At 46.8% G+C, this 17,886-nt stretch overlaps 1 protein-coding gene across 1 annotated transcript in view; it reads left to right on the plus strand.

The window, feature by feature from the left end:
- Positions 1–17,886, plus strand: part of LOC120991955 (sialic acid-binding Ig-like lectin 12) — a 290,291-nt gene that overhangs the window by 52,827 nt on the left and 219,578 nt on the right. The window contains exon 5 of the mRNA XM_040420715.1: positions 539–568. Within this exon, the coding sequence (XP_040276649.1) occupies positions 539–568 (30 nt within the window). The remainder of the gene's footprint in view (positions 1–538; positions 569–17,886) is intronic.

Consider the following 17,886-nt stretch of genomic DNA (forward strand, 5'->3'; position numbering starts at 1 on the left):
AGTGACATTATATCCATTGGTCTAGGGGCAGCTCAGTCCCTTTCCGGTGAATTGTCCTGAGCTGCAGTACCAAGTATAGCCACTGTACAATGTGCTGCGCTGTGCTTGGTGAGGAGGCCACAGCAGTCACTGGAGTGCCGCAGCCTCTTTAAATAGCTGACTGCCGGGACTCAGACTGCCATCAATCAGATAATGATGACCTATCCTCAGGATATTGTATTCCTTGTAAACCCCTTTCAAGCTGATCTATCAGTTTACCTGACATGTACAGACCTCTCCTTCCTTAACTTTTCCCTTAACTCGCTGTATCCTGAGATGTGTGGAGCATGATGAAAAAAACAAAACATACGTATGATGTATGCCTCTAATGTAAGCCATCTGCTGCAGCTCAGGAAATGATGAGTGCAACAATGTTACAGTCTGAGCAATCGGATCTTCCTACTGCCCTGTATTATATAAAGATCAGCAGATTGTGTCAGATGCATTATTATAAAGTTTGCAGACATTTTTGTATTATTTATTTTTTTATTTTTTTCAGATCCTCCATCTATGAATATCACCCTAGAAGGTAAGTGATTGCTGAAAGATTATAAACAGAGATGAGCGAAGTTCTCAAAAATTCTATTTGACTGCTTCGCAGAATTCTACGAAAAAAATCGCTTTGTAATGAAGTACTTTGTCAGGAAGACCATTTCTTTGTAAGTAGTACAGTCGTGGCCAAAAGTTTGGAGAATGACACAAATATTAGTTTTCACAAAGTTTGCTGCTAAACTGCTTTTAGATCTTTGTTTCAGTTGTTTCTGTGATGTAGTGAAATATAATTACACGCACTTCATACGTTTCAAAGGATTTTATCGACAATTACATGACATTTATGCAAAGAGTCAGTATTTGCAGTGTTGGCCCTTCTTTTTCAGGACCTCTGCAATTCGACTGGGCATGCTCTCAATCAACTTCTGGGCCAATTCCTGACTGATAGCAACTCATTCTTTCATAATCACTTCTTGGAGTTTGTCAGAAATTGTGGGTTTTTGTTTGTCCACCCGCCTCTTGAGGATTGACCACAAGTTCTCAATGGGATTAAGATCTGGGGAGTTTCCAGGCCATGGACCCAAAATGTCAACGTTTTGGTCCCCGAGCCACTTAGGGCTCTTTCACACTTGCGTTGTCCGGATCCGGCGTGTACTCCATTTGCCGGAATTACACGCCGGATCCGGAAAAACGCAAGTGAAATGAAAGCATTTGAAGACGGATCCGTCTTCAAAATGCGTTCAATGTTACTATGGCAGCCAGGACGCTATTAAAGTCCTGGTTGCCATAGTAGTAGTGGGGAGCGGGGGAGCAGTATACTTACAGTCCGTGCGGCTCCCAGGGCGCTCCAGAATGACGTCAGAGCGCCCCATGCGCATGGATGACGTGATCCATGCGACACGTCATCCATGCACGTGGGGCGCCCTGACGTCACTCTGGAGCGCCCGGGGAGCCGCACGGACAGTAAGTATACTGCTCCCCCGCTCCCCACTACACTTTACCATGGCTGCCAGAACTTTAGCGTCTTGGCAGCCATGGTAACCATTCAGAAAAAGCTAAACGTCGGATCCGGCAATGCGCCGAAACGACGTTTAGCTTAAGGCCGGATCCGGATCAATGCCTTTCAATGGGCATTAATTCCGGATCCGGCCTTGCGGCAAGTGTTCAGGATTTTTGACCGGAGCAAAAAGCGCAGCATGCTGCGGTATTTTCTCCGGTCAAAAAACGTTCCGTTCCGGAACTGAAGACATCCTGATGCATCCTGAACGGATTTCTCTCCATTCAGAATGCATTAGGATAAAACTGATCAGGATTCTTCCGGCATAGAGCCCGACGACGGAACTCTATGCCGAAAGAAAAGAACGCAAGTGTGAAAGAGCCCTTAGTTATCACTTTTGCCTTATGGCACTGTGCTCCATCGTGCTGGAAAATGCATTGTTCTTCACCAAACTGTTGTTGGATTATTGGAAGAAGTTGCTGTTGGAGGGTGTTTTGGTGCCATTCTTTATTCATGGCTGTGTTTTGGGCAAAATTGTGAGTGAGCCCACTCCCTTGGATGAGAAGCAACCCCACACATGAATGGTCTTAGGATGCTTTACTGTTGGCATGACACAGGACTGATGGTAGCGCTCACCTTTTCTTCTCCGGACAAGCCTTTTTCCTGATGCCCCAAACAATCGGAAAGAGGCTTCATCAGAGAATATGACTTTGCCCCAGTCCTCAGCAGTCCATTCACTATACTTTCTGCAGAAGATCAATCTGTCCCTGATGTTTTTTTGGAGAGAAGTGGCTTCTTTGCTGCCCTTCTTGACACCAGGCCATCTTCCAAAAGTCTTTGCCTCACTGTGTGTGCAGATGCGCTCACACCTGCCTGCTGCCATTCCTGAGCAAGCTCTGCACTGGTGGCACTCCGATCCCGCATCCTCTTTAGGAGACGATCCTGGCGCTTGCTGGACTTTCTTGGATGCCCTGAAGCCTTCTTAACAGGAATTGAACCTCTTTCCTTGAAGTTCTTGATGATCCTATAAATTGTTGATTGAGGTGCAATCTTAGGGCTCTTTCACACTTGCGTTCTTTTCTTCCGGCATAGAGTTCCGTCGTCGGGGCTCTATGTCGGAAGAATCCTGATCAGTTTTATCCTAATGCATTCTGAATGGAGAGAAATCCGTTCAGGATGCATCAGGATGTCTTCAGTTCCGGACCGGAACGTTTTTTGGCCGGAGAAAATACCGCAGCATGCTGCGCTTTTTGCTCCGGTCAAAAATCCTGAACAATTGCCGCAAGGCCGGATCCGGAATTAATGCCCATTGAAAGGCATTGATCCGGATCCGGCCTTAAGCTAAACGTCGTTTCGGCGCATTGCCGGATCCGACGTTTAGCTTTTTCAGAGTGGTTACCATGGCTGCCGGGACGCTAAAGTCCTGGCAGCCATGGTAAAGTATAGTGGGGAGCGGGGGAGCAGTATACTTACCATCCGTGCGGCTCCCCAGGCGCTTCAGAGTGACGTCAGGGCGCCCCACGTGCATGGATGACGTGTCGCATGGATCACGTCATCCATGCGCATGGGGCGCTCTGACGTCATTCTGGAGCGCCCTGGGAGCCGCACGGACTGTAAGTATACTGCTCCCCCGCTCCCCACTACTACTATGGCAGCCAGGACTTTAATAGCATCCTGGGTGCCATAGTAACACTGAACGCATTTTGAAGACGGATCCGTCTTCAAATGCTTTCAGTTCACTTGCGTTTTTCCGGATCCGGCGGGCAGCTCCGGCAAATGGAGTACACGTCGGCTCCGGACAACGCAAGTGTGAAAGAGCCCTTAGTAGCCACAATATCCTTGCCTGTGAAGCCATTTTTATGCAAAGCAATGATGGCTGCACGCGTTTCTTTGCAGGTCACCATAGTTAACAATGGAAGAACAATGATTTCAAGCATCACCCTCCTTTTAACATGTCAAGTCTGCCATTTTAACCCAATTAGCCTGACATAATGATCTCCAGCCTTGTGCTCGTCAACATTCTCACCTGAGTTAACAAGACGATTACTGAAATGATCTCAGCAGATCCTTTAATGACAGCAATGAAATGCAGTGGAAAGGTTTTTTTGGAATTAAGTTAATTTTCATGGCAAAGAAGAACTATGCAATTCATCTGATCACTCTTCATAACATTCTGGAGTATTTGCAAATTGCTATTATAAAAACTTAAGCAGCAACTTTTCCAATTTCCAATATTTATGTAATTCTCAAAACTTTTGTCCACAACTGTAGGTGCAGTGACAGGGAAATTCGATTGCGCTGCCACCCGTCATTGTACCCCCTCAGATGACACATTTATCACTGATTGCGACATCTAAGATCAATATTAAGGCCTTTCAGGGGTTGATAAAAAATTAAAAATTAAAATCACCATCATACTCACCTTATCCATTTGAGCTCAAAGAGGCTGCCACATCCATCTTGCTTGAAGAAACTTTGCAAGGTGCTTGATGATGTCACGTAGGTCAGAATGGTGACATCATATGTCACTGCGCACCGGATTTTGTGCAGGAACTTCAAGCAAGATGGCGGCGGCAGCCTCTTTGCACCCAAATGGATGAGGTACGTATTGTAAGTATGATTTTCTAATTATAAAGAGTCAATTAGTGTGCAATAAAGAAGGGAGGACAGACTGGTTGTCACCAAGATTTTCCCATTAAATAAAGAAGTTAACAGGAAGAGGAGACAATGACTAAAAAATATTCTTTAGACTTTTTTTTATAGGGTAATAAAAGTTAGATAGATAGAAAGATATGAGATAGAGAGATATGAGATAGATAGATAGATAGATAGATAGATAGATAGATAGATAGATAGATAGATAGAAGATATTTCCGTCTATGATTTCATACCTCCTCTCTTAGGTGCTGATACTGATGATATCACCACTGTGGAATTGAAGGACGGGGATTCTATAACTATGAAGTGCATTGTAGACAGTAACCCGGAGGCTTCCATTACTTGGTATAAAGAAGACAGGGAGGTCCAGCGGACTATAAGTGACCGGACTGTCACCCTTACACTCAGCAACATTACCCAGAGTGATGCTGGGAGATATCGGTGCTCTGCAGAGAATGAACATGGGGCCGCACACAGGACGGTAGAAATCATATATCACAGTAAGTATAAAATATCCATATTACGTGTGATGTGAGATCTGTTCTCATTATAGCTATGGATAGGGATGAGTGAATTTCATATTTTAAAATTTGCTTTCGGTTCGTGTTGTGGTATAATGTGAATTGCGTTATGGATTCTGTTACCACGGACCATAATGCAATTCCATGACGGAATGCATAACGGAATGCCTTTAGAGGCATTCCGTCATAATATAAGTCTATGTCCTGCATAACGGATCCGTCCGGTTTACGTTATGCAGGAGAGGACTCCAGCATAACATAAACCAGATGGATCCGTTATGCAGGCCATATAATTATATTATGAAACAAGAATTAAAGGAAAATTGAGATAAAAAATGGAGATGAAATTTCCGAATTGTACTTTTTTGGCAGAATTTACATTTTAATTAAAAAAAATTCCGCTAACAAAGCAAGAGTTAACAGCCAAACAAAATTATATTTATTACCCTGATTCTGTAGTTTACAGAAACACCCCATATGTGGTAGTAGACTGCTGTACGGGCACACGGCAGGGCGCTGAAGGAAAGGAATGCCATATGGATTTTGGAAGGCAGATTTTGCTGGATTCGTTTTTAGACACCATGTCCCATTTGAAGACTCCCTGATGCAGCCCTCGAGTAGAAACTCCCCAAAAGTGACCCAATTTTGGAAAATACCCCCTCAAGGTATTCAAAAATGATTTTACAAACTTTGGCAACCCTTTTAGGTGTTCCACAAAAATTTAAGGAATATGTAGATAAATTTCCAAATTTTTAACTTTTTGGCAGATTTTCCATTTTAATCCATTTTTTTGCTGTAACAAAGCAAGGGTTAACAGCCAAAAAAATCCTCAATATTTATGGCCCTGATTCAGCAGTTTACAGAAACACCCCATATGTGGTTGTAAACTGATGTATGGCCACACGGCAGGGCGCAGGAGGAAAGGAACGCCATTTGATTTTTGGAAGGCAGATTTTGCTGGATTGGTTTTTAGACACCATATCCCATTTGAAGCCCCCCCTGATGCACCCCTCGAGTAGAAACTAATAAAAAAAGACCCCATTTTTGAAACTACGGGATAATGTGGCAGTTTTATTGCTACTATGTTAGGGTCCATATGATTTTTGGTTGCTCTATATTACACTTTTTGTGAGGCAAGGTAACAAAAAATAGATGTTTTAGCACAGTTTTTATTTTTTGTTATTTACAATGTTCATCTGACAGGTTAGATCCTGTGGTATTTTTATAGAGGAGGTTGTTACGGACGCAACAATACCAAATATGACTACTTTCTTTTGTTTGTTTGTTTCAGTTTTACATAATATTTTTTATTGTCTCCATATTCTAAAAGCCATAGTTTATTATTTATTTTTTGGGCAACTGTCTTTTGTAGGAGCTCATTTTTTTCAGTATGAGATGATGGTTTGATTGGCACTATTTTAGGGTGCATATGACTTTTTGATCGCTTGGCATTACACTTTTTGTAAGGTGACAAAAAATGGCTTTTTTAGTGTCTCCATATTCTGAGAGCCATAGTTTTTTTTTTGGGGGCGATTGTCTTAGGTAGCATCTCATTTTGTGCAGGATGAGATGATGGTTTGATTGGTATGATTTTGGGGTGCATATGACTTTTTGATCGCTTGGCATTACACTTTTTGTGATGTAAGGTGATACACTGTTTTTATGTATTTTTCTACGATTTTTATCTTAGGGGTTAGGTCATGTGATATTTTTATAGAGCAGGTTGTTACAGACGCGGCAATAGCTAATATGTATACTTTTTTTATTTCTTAAATAAATATTTTTGAAACAAAAAAATAAATAAAAATTATGTATTAGTGTCTCCATAGTCTGAGCGCCATAGTTTTTTTTTATTCTTTGGGATGAGATGACGGTTTTATTGTCAATATTTTGGGGTGCAATATCAGTGACTGCCGGACCCCTGCCGCAGCTACGGCGCTGGGATTTCAGACACGAATATCAGCGCCGTACATGTACGTCTCTGGTATCCTACGGGTTAAATTAATAACTGCATTAAAGTTAACAATACAAAATTCCTTGCTTTCCTTACAAAGCAGTTTGCTAAAGATTGAAGTTGCTCCAATTGCCCTGAAAATTGGTATATAACACCTTCTAGTCTCCTAGGACTCATATTTTATTTTACGCAAATATGTTATCTGTTTATATATATGTATATATATATATATATATATATATATATATATACTATAAATGATTGCTTTCAAGAGCTGAGAAAGGGGAAGAGCAATGACAGCAGTAGCAAATCATATCAGAGAGATATTGACATATTGTAACGGTCACGTACACTACAAACAGGGGGGAGGATAGTGACCACTGCGCTCCACTCTCACCCCTGGACCTGCCTACTTGCCTCACAAGTCCTAATGACAGGGGACAACTAGACAGCAGTCCCTAACTTAGGATATGTGCTGGGAAGACAGACAAGACAAATAACGAAACGTGAACGGACCGGGTCAATACCTAAAGAGCTACGCAGTACTAAGGAATGAGCAGAGAATAGTCAGGAAAAGCCGAGGTCAAATACCAGGAGAGAAATGAAGTACAACAGGAGTCCGCAAAGAATCGTCAGGTGGAAGCCGGGGTCAGGATACTAGGAGAGCAGAGAAGTACAAGAGGAGTCCTAAGAGAGTAGTCAGGTGGGAGCCGAGGTCACAATACCAGGACGGATGCACAGAACACGAGGAGCAGGCAAAGGATTGTCAGGGAACAGGATCAGGTAGTATTCAGTAGTCCAACAAATAGCCAGGAACCTACAATTAACAGGCAACCTGTGGCCAGCAAGCTGCCTGTATTTATAGTGGGGTCTGAGGGTCATGTGAGGTGGCCAGCATCACATGACCGACAGACAAGCCGAGCACCGAGTGATCAGCTTGGCACTCAAGGCAGACAATAGGAGCAGGGAGCCTCCCAGCTAGCAAAGCCGCCCTGGGAACGAGGCCAAACACAGATCCTCGCTCCCGAAGCTAAGCAGCAAGTCTGTGGCTGATGTGAGACCGAGTGCGCCTTTGGCGCCCTGTGACACATATATAGATATAGGTATATCATGGCAACACAGTGGCTTAGTGGTTAGCCTTGCAGCGCTGGGGTCCTGGGTTGGAACCTGACCAAGGGCAACATCTGAATGGAGTATGTATTTGCTTCCACACTTCAAAGACATACTGATAGGGAACTTAGATTGTGTGCTCCATTTGGGACAGCAGGAGGTTAATATCTGTACAGTGCTGCGGAATATGTCAGCACTATATAAGTTAGAGAAATAAATAAATCAATGCATGTTTGGTGGTGTTAAGAAACAGTGTGTTTAAAAATAAACCCTTGAATTTGTAATGGGGGCAAATGGTGTTTAATACACACAGTGCTATTGGGAAAAAACATTGGCTTGTTGGGACCAAGCCTCCAAAAAGTATGCCTCACTGGGGCAGTCCCTGTTTATACACACACAGCTGTGTCAGAAGAAAGAGTGGCATGTTCTGCAGAAGCATCTGAAAATGATGCACTAACAGGGGCGGAATACCTATGTTAGGCCTAGGATTTCTGCTATACCTCTTGCTGTCTCTCCTATCATATCTCCAGCATCTTCTGCCCGCTGCTATCTCCGCAAGATGGGACAGGCTTGCGTCTGTCAGATATTTCCTTCAGCAATGCTTTCTCTGTGCTCAATTCAAAGCTGGTATACAATAGGGACATGCACCCGCCGCTTCCAGGGATGCATGCTTTCTGCCTACCAGCATAGCCCCTGGGCAGGCTTACAAGTTTAAAGGGAACCTGTCACCTCCCAAAACCATCCCAAGCCACCAGCAGTACCTGTGTGTAGCCAGTAGCGTGTTTCTGATGATGCCTTTCTTCCTGAAGGCAGATGCAGCAAAAGTACTGAAAACGTTGTTTTGTCCCCTGCCCAGCACGCTTCTCCACACATGCTTGAAGTCAAGGAGGCAGCAGCCTCCTTGTTTCAAGTCACAGTAACCACGCCCCCTTCCCTGTGACTGACAGGCGGCTGTTCGGGAAAGGCAGCCGAACTCTTGTGCATAAGCGCTGTCAGTCACAGCGAAGGGGCAGGAAAGGGGGCGTGGTTACCGTGACTTGAAGCAAGGAAGCCTGTCTGATCTCTGTACTGGGCTACTACCTGATAACTGCTTCTGACCTGTGGCTTATCTCTGGTCACACTTCACCTTCTTCCTCTGATCACCATCATCATTATCATCTGCTGCCTTTACTCTAGTTTTCTCTAGAATACCACTTCTCACCATCGTGTCTGCTATTGGACTCAGTTCACACTAACTGCGGTTCTAACTGCAACTTGAGCTATTTGTGCGTTAAATGTTGTCAGCTGTCAACCATATTTGCTAATTCTGAAGACCACCCCTTGGTTTGACCAGTAGGTCCCACTCACTGTTCATAACAGCCTGCCTGTATTTACTGTATATATGCACAAGTTTTAATGGTCCGAAGAAATGGTGATTTGTTCTGAACAAGCCTGTAAAAATTCTCCCTTTAAATTTGGAGCAACAGCAGTACAATGTGGATAAAGAAAGGAGAGGATAACAGTGGCTGCAAGTAGTAGTAGTGGCTGCTATGTATTGCTAGAGATAGGAAAATTAGAAGCAGGGAGTAACAGCTGTGGTAGTATGGCAGCATGGAGCATGGCGTGGGAACGCAGAAAGTGGTAGTAGCAGTCATGTGGTACAGAACATGATAGTAGGCAGGCAGACAAGGGTAGTGGCATGATGGGGTACCATCAGCAACTTATTTATTTGTTGGCCTCAGAAGAAGGAGTGTGATAATCCATGTCTCATTTATTTTGACAAAAGTGATGTTTTGTCCATGGGTGGAGGACAATTTTAGCTGTTTGTGTGTCACAAAGCCCCCTGCTGAACTTAAAAACTTCTTTGACCTGACTGAAGCTGGAAAAGCTGGAAGGTTTGAATGGAAGGAAAAAAACATCAGTCTGGTTTGAATATTTTTTTGGGAGCAGCAGCAGCATCAGCTATACAAGCCAGTGGCATAGCGGGGGGAAGGGGGGGGGGGTGTTTGCCCTGAGCGCAAAATTTTAAGGGGCGCCAGCAGGCCCGCTCCAGCAATTAAGCAAAGAAAAAAACATTGACATGGCAGGAGGGTTATCTCCTGGAGAGCTGAACGCTTCCGTGTGACATAGTGGAGATGCTTGGTGACAGAGGTGGTGTTGTTGGTGGCACATCCTTTGTTTGCTGGGAGGCAGGTGCCAACGTTCCTCCAGAGGCGGAGGAAGAGGCGGAGGCAGCAGCAGAAGAGGTAGCAGGGGGGGCTTGAGCCCTTTCTTGGTTTTGAAGGTGCTTACTCCACTGCAGCCCGTGTCTCGCATGTAGATGCCTGTTATGCAGGTTGTGCTAAGGTTCAGAACGTTAATGCCTCGCTTCAGGCTCTGATGGCACAGCGTGCAAACCACTCGGGTCTTGTCGTCAGCACATTGTGTGAAGAAGTGCCATGCTAGGGAACTCCTTGAAGCTGCCTTTGGTGTGCTCGGTGCCTGGTGACGGTGGCCAGTAGCAGGCGAACTGTTTTGCTCTGCTTTTGCACCCTGCTCCCTCTTTTGCTACACTGTTGGCTCGGTCTCACCACTGCCTCTTCCTCCGAACTCTGAAAGTCAGTGGCACGACCTTCATTCCATGTGGGGTCTAGGACCTCATCGTCCCCTGCATCGTCTTCCACCTAGTCTTCCTCCCTGACCTCCTTTTCGGTCTGCACACTGTAGAAAGACGCAGCAGTTGACACCTGTGTTTTGTCATTATCAGAGACGTGCTGAGGTGGTATTCCCATGTCCTCATCAGGAAACATAAGTGGTTGTGCGTCAGTGCATTCTATGTCTGGGGAAAGGCTAGGTGGATGCCCTTGGGAACCCTGCCAGCAGAGTCTTCAAACAGCATAAAAGACGGCTGCATGACTTGAAGCTCAGACAGGTTCCCCGATATGCACGGGGGTGATGTGACAGACTGATAGGCATGGGTTTCAGGCGCCACCTGTGCGCTTTCTGCAGAAGACTGGTTGGGAGATAATGTGAACGTGCTGGATACACTGTCGGCCAACCAATTGCGCATCTAGGCTGCAAAAAAGTGTCACACATGTGGTATTGCCGTACTCAGGAGAAGTTGGGGAATGTGTTTTGGGGTGTAATTTTACATATACCCATGCTGGGTGAGAGAAATATCTCGGTCAAATGCCAACTTTGTATAAAAAAATGGGAAAAGTTGTCTTTGGCCAAGATATTTCTCTCACCCAGCATGGGTATATGTAAAATGACACCCCAAAACACATTGCCCAACTTCTCCTGAGTACGGCAATACCAGATGTGTCACACTTTTTTGCAGCCTAGGTGGGCAAAGGGGCCCACATTCCAAAGAGCACCTTTCGGATTTCACCGGCCATTTTTTACAGATTTTGATTTCAAACTACTTCGCACGCATTAGGGCCCCTAGAATGCCAGGGCAGTATAACTACCCCACAAGTGACCCCATTTTGGAAAGCAGACACCCCAAGGTATTCTGTGAGGGGCATGGCGAGTTCCTAGAATTTTTTATTTTTTGTCACAAGTTAGCGGAAAATGATGATTTATTTTTATTTTTTTTCTTACAAAGTCTCATATTCCACTAACTTGTGACAAAAAATAAAAAATTCTAGGAACTCGCCATGCCCCACAAGTGACCCCATTTTGGAAAGAAGACACCCCAAGGTATTCCGTGAGGGGCATGGCGAGTTCCTAGAATTTTTTTCTTTTTTGTCACAAGTTAGTGGAATATGAGACTTTGTAAGAAAAAAAAAAAATCATTATTTTCTGCTAACTTGTGACAAAAAATAAAGAAATCTAGGAACTCGCCATGCCCCTCACAAAATACCTTGGGGTGTCTTCTTTCCAAAATATGGTCACTTGTGGGGTAGTTATACTGCCCTGGCATTCTAGGGGCCCTAATGCATGCAAAGTAGTTTGAAATCAAAATCTGTAAAAAATGGCCTGTGAAATCCGAAAGGTGCTCTTTGGCATGTGGGCCCCTTTGCCCACCTAGGCTGCAAAAAAGTGTCACACATGTGGTATTGCCGTACTCAGGAGAAGTTGGGCAATGTGTTTTGGGGTGTCATTTTACATATACCCATGCTGGGTGAGATAAATATCTTGGTCAAATGCCAACTTTATATAAAAAAATGGGAAAAGTTGTCTTTTGCCAAGATATTTCTCTCACCCAGCATGGGTATATGTAAAATTACACCCCAATACACATTCCCCAACTTCTACTGAGTACGGCAATACCAGATGTGTCACACTTTTTTGCAGCCTAGGTGGGCAAAGGGGCCCACATTCCAAAGAGCACCTTTCGGATTTCACCGGCCATTTTTTACAGATTTTGATTTCAAACTACTTACCACACATTTGGGCCCCTAAAATGCCAGGGCAGTATAACTACCCAACAAGTGACCCCATTTTGGAAAGAAGACACCCCAAGGTATTTCGTGATGGGCATAGTGAGTTCATGGAAGTTTCTATTTTTTGTCACAAGTTAGTGGAATATGAGACTTTGTAAGAAAAAATAAAGAAAAAAATCATCATTTTCCGTTAACTTGTGACAAAAAATAAAAAGTTCTATGAACTCACTATGCCCATCAGCGAATACCTTAGGGTGTCTACTTTCCGAAATGGGGTCATTTGTGGGGTGTTTGTACTGTCTGGCCATTGTAGAACCTCAGGAAACATGACAGGTGCTCAGAAAGTCAGAGCTGCTTCAAAAAGCGGAAATTCATATTTTTGTACCATAGTTGGTAAACGCTATAACTTTTACCCAAACCATTTTTTTTTTTACCCAAACAATTTTTTTATCAAAGACATGTAGAACAATAAATTTAGAGAAAAATGTATATATGGATGTCATTTTTTTGGCAAAATTTTACAACTGAAAGTGAAAAATGTCATTTTTTTGCAAAAAAATCGTTAAATTTCGATTAATAACAAAAAAAGTAAAAATGTCAGCAGCAATGAAATACCACCAAATGAAAGCTCTATTAGTGAGAAGAAAAGGAGGTAAAATTCATTTGGGTGGTAAGTTGCACGAGCAATAAACGGTGAAAGTAATGTAGGTCAGAAGTGTAAAAAATGGCCTGGTCATTAAGGGTGTTTAAGGTAGGGGAGCTGAGGTGATTAATGGCAGCCATGATATTCATCTGATTCACATTTGTCAGTGTACCTACAAAATAAGTTCTCACTCCAACCATCTGATTGTCAGATAGCAGAGGTAGTGAACTCCACAGGGGTTCTGACATCAATGAGGCCACATGCGTATGAATTCACACCTCAACCAGCCAGTATGGAGGCCAGCTAATCCTACAGGAAAACCTCTCTGTAGGGTGTCTCAGCCCTTGCTCAGATCTATCATTTCCCCCCAGACATCATGGAACCCGCCCGTCCATCCCAGACATAAGTCAATTATATATATGTGATCCTGGGGCAAAGACGAACATACCCATGGTCATAGTTTGGAGGTCGGGTGCCAGGGAGAGGAGATATACATACTGTATCACCCCACAGAAACCAAATAACGGTACCATGCTTGGACTCTACTGGTAGCTGGATCCCAGGCGGGTCTCTTGGTCCCAGAACCGTCTCCCTGTGACCTTCTGGTCTGGAGCTATGAACCCTAAAGGGTTTTGTGGGTCATTGAGTTGCCAGCATCAGCAGGGAGAGGGGGGCCCTTCCCAGAGGCAGGAAGAGGAGGGGCCGGCTACAGTTTAAAAGGCTTGTGCCATCAAGTGGGTGTGTCTTTTTCTGAAAGGGGGTCACATCGTGCCATGTGTTTGGAGAGACCTGGAAACTGCTGACATCACTGCCCCCACGTGACCGCAGCCAAGGACTATTCCACCATCATAACCCAAAGGAACATTCATCTACCCGGTAACTGACTTGTACTCTGTGTAATCCTGTTACCACTGTAAATATTTTTTGTGTATAGTGTGTTATCTAGTGTTCCCTTAAGGTGATTAAATATATAATTTAATCTTGTGCTGTCTTGTATCTCGATCACGAATCCCCACGTCCGTGTTTCGACATAGTCATAAGCTACCGCGGGTTGGTTTCTCACTCTATATAATCCCGTTAGCGGACTGGGTTTATATTAAACGAGAAGCTGGTGGCAGATTTTCCGGGCTGAGGAAGCGCTGTTTCACCAGGCTCCCTCAGCTTGTTGCCTCTCTGTGCCCATGTGGACAGGAGGAGTCGGTGTAAACTGTACCGAGCTGACCTTACATGCTCCTCCGGGAGGGCGTAACGTCATGTCTTGGTAGCCAGTGACCATACCTTGTCTCGTGAGCTCGACATAGTTGACGTCCGATGTCAGTGGAGGCACCAGGGATACGGTATTCGTCACATATTGGTGGCAGCAAAGTTGGATCGAGATACTAGTGTGTGTGAGTGGGGGAACCATACTCCCAGACACTAAAGACTACCAGCAGTAGCTTTTGCCGCTGGAGTCTTAAGATCGGCTCAACACTAGACAGTCTGAGTGCAAATACAATAAGATGTGTGTGTGCATCAGGTTGCAGTCTGTGTCAGTGATCATCAGTTGCAATAATGGTCAGTATCACAAGGAGCAAAGCTAAGGATATGGCTGATGCTATGAATGGTGGAGGGGTGGACGCAGTCCAGATATGGAGCCCAGAGGAGGTTTAAGGCAACTTTTTTCAAGGCGAGGTGGAGCACAGCCAAAGCTCCCTAAGGAGCCAGTTGCTGGTGGTGAGGCCCATGGTGGGATGCACCCCACCTGCCCATCCCCCCAGCCAGGCAGGTTCAGCTGCTCTCCTACAGGCTGCCCTGGACCATTTCCAGGCCGAAGACCAGGCTTCCTACAGGATCCTCATGGCAGATGCAGAGCGTCGTGAGCAAGCAGAGGCTGCAGAGAGTGAGCACCAGCTGCAACTGCTCCAGCTCCAGCTCGAACTCCAGAAGCCCTCCCCAGCCCGACGTGAGACTCCAGAGATCCGGATTCCAAAACTGCAAGAGGAGGACTTCCCCCTGCTGGACAAAGATAGGGACTTGAACACATTCTTGTTGGCGCTTAAGATGGCCTGCCATCAGTACCAGCTGCCGGAGGACCAGTAGGTCCGATTCCTAACACCACATCTCAAGCGAAAAGCCCTTGAAATCTTTGGGTACCTGCCCAGCGAGACCATCCTGAGTTATAAGGACATCAAGCAGGCTCTGGTCTGGCAGTACAACCTGGCCCCTGAGACATACCGGAAAAAACTCAGTAGTTTGCAAGGGGTTCTACCCAGAGCTGGGCCGATCACATGCGGGCCTTGCTGAGAGCGGGCAACCAATGGACCACAGAATTGGAGCTCACCACCGTCCAGCAGCTGAAGGAGCTCATCACCACAGAGCAGTTCTTGTGGAATTGCCTGGAGGACCTACAGAAGTACCTCCGTGACTGGAAGCAAAAGGGGGCCTCCGCAACAGCAGCCCTGGCTGATGAATACACCAACAACAGGACTTCAGAGGCCCGGAAACCTGTTGGCTGGAGAGGGGGTAAGATGCACGCTGCACCTGCTACTCCTGCCCCTAGGTCCAAGTGAGGCCCCTGCTTCACTTTCCACGTTGGTGGGGGAACCCTGACTTTGCCACCTGTGTAAGCAGCCAGGACACTTCAAGGCCATGTGTCCACAGCGTCTGAGGGACCAGTCACAGTCTTCGACCCGGAAACCATCCACTGTGTTGTGTGTGGATGGGGGTGGTGGGAGGTCCCTTGACAATTTTCAACCGATCACCATGGGCCAGGCCGTGGCCATGGGACTTAGAGACAACGACGCTGAGATGACTCTGGTACGGCCTGAACTGGTGGCACCCCATGATTTATTGCCCGGTAGATCCCTTACTGTCTCTGGGATTGGAGGAGTAGAACCGGCGCTGCCCGTTGCCAAGGTCTATTTGGACTAGGGGGCCGGTTGAGGAATAAGGGAGGTGGGGGTATCCTAAAATATCCCTGCCAATGTTTTGCTGGGGGCGGACCTGGGGCGGCTTGTGTCTAAGTACGTGGCCGCTGTCACCCCAAAGTCCGATCCCCCAGAATGTGATGCCATGTCCACCCCTGTAGATACTGTTTGTGTTCATAACATGCCTGTTGATGGGGATGTGGGGGATGTAATGTGTGCCTCTCCCCTCAGGGGGGAGGGGGTCATTCAAGCCATCTGTGCTGAGGCCCCAGGGTGTGGCCAGCAAGCATGCTGGAACCTGTTGTCCTCAGGTGTGGCTACTGAGGGGACAAGCAGGGGGCTGATAGCTGCGGGGAGGAGGATGCAAATGAGGTCAGGGCTGTCCCAGGAGAAGTAGGGCTCCCAGGTAAAGCTTCAGTGCAGGATTTCTCCACAACTGGGATGTCAGAGGGCCAGGGTAGTCCGTCTGGACTGGCGACTTGGTCGGAAGCCAAGGGGAAGCAAGCACTACCAGCGGTGGCAGCAGCCCTAGCTACTGTCACGCGCAGTGGGAGTGCTGGGGCCCTAGGGGCCCCTCATGGGTAAGATGGCTTTCCCTATTCCGACCAAGTGTCTGCCGAGTCAGACGGCGGCCAGGAGACAGGTCCCGGCAACCTGACAGAGGATGTGGCAGTCTTGTCCATTCTGGCCACGTCCGGTCAGGGGCGCCAGCGTGAATGCTCTCAAGGAGCAAGCAGCACAGCCTCCCACGGACTCAGACCTCGAGCAGGTGGTCTAGGACCAAGGACGGCTGTACCAGGTCACAGTCCAGCAGGGTTCACTGGAGGAGTGGCCTAGGGACCGTCAGGTAGTAGGCCTAGGGACCGTCAGGTGTACCGGGAACAGTCCATCAGGGATCACCAGAGGCGTGGCCTAGGGACCGATAATTTGTGGTACCTTTTCCATTCAGGGCAGAGCTTTTGTGGATTGCGCACAAGATTCTGATCGCCAGATACCCAGGGGCCGCTAAGTCAGAGGCCTGGACGGGAGACGTAGCCACCCCTGGGGGGTCGGTCATCGAGTGTGCCGTACACTTTCAGTAAAAGGCGCAGGCCTTGTCGCGGTTGGGGCATAACAGGATGGGGCAGGCCCAGACTGACCAGAAGCGGGGATACTACCAGATGGCTTGTGAGAGGACCTGGGAATGCCCGTACCTAGCGCAGCAGTGGCTCAATGCCAGGATGTACCTGGTCACCCTGGACCACGCCCAGGGAAGGCAGAAGGCAGGCGCATCATGAGCGGGAGGCAGGTGCCCTCCCGGAATTCTGCCCCTTTTGGGAAATGTTCACCAAAATGCCTGGAAGGACAGTGTCCACCGAGATGCCATTGGGCATGGAGTATGCCCCTGCCACTTCTACACGGATGGTCAAGCTGCTTAAGGGACTTGAAGGGTACGCGGCCGCGTACCTGGAGGTCATTGCCATCTTTGGTCCTACATGAGAGGATCCCCAAGAGCATCTGGCGCAGATGCTCGAAAAGATCTGCCAGGCAGCCTTGACCCTTACAACAGGAAAGAGCCAGCTGGGCATAAACGAGGGGCCACTGGCAGGCGAGGAAGCTTTGGAACTGGAGCCCGGGAGAGTGGATTCCAGCGCATCCTGGCTCACCCCAGGAACAAGCACCATGTGATGTCCTTCCTGGGCACCGCCTGGTACTATAGGGGGTTCGCGCCCCACTATAGTAGCCTGGCAAGGCCCCTGATGGACCGCACCAGGAAAAAGCTGCCCTCCGCAGTCGATTGGACAAACGACTGTGAGACAGGCTTCCAGGCACTGAAGGACGACCTTTCTAGCTTCCCGGTACTACAAGCAGCTGACTTCACTTGGCCGTTTATAGTACCGACTGATGCCAGTAATCATGGCCTCGTTGTCATGCTCTGTCAGGGTGAGTCCATTGGCCAGGAGCGAATGGGAGGTGGGTACGCGTAAGCATGGCTCTCCAGCCGTATTACTTTGTCATTTGCCACCAGAGAGGGTGCAGATAGGCGCACGGGGAAACACAGGAATGTGCTTTCCCTAGCTCCCTCTAAAAGGGGGAGGTGTGAGGAATATGGATTATTATTTAATGGCAGACATGATATTCATCTGATTCACCTTTGTCAGTGTACCTGCAAAATAAATTCTCATTTCAACCATCTGATTGTCATATAGCAGAGGTAGTGAACTCCACAGGGGTTCTGGC

This window comes from Bufo bufo, chromosome 1 (genome assembly GCF_905171765.1).
Source record: "Bufo bufo chromosome 1, aBufBuf1.1, whole genome shotgun sequence".
Taxonomy (NCBI): domain Eukaryota; kingdom Metazoa; phylum Chordata; class Amphibia; order Anura; family Bufonidae; genus Bufo; species Bufo bufo.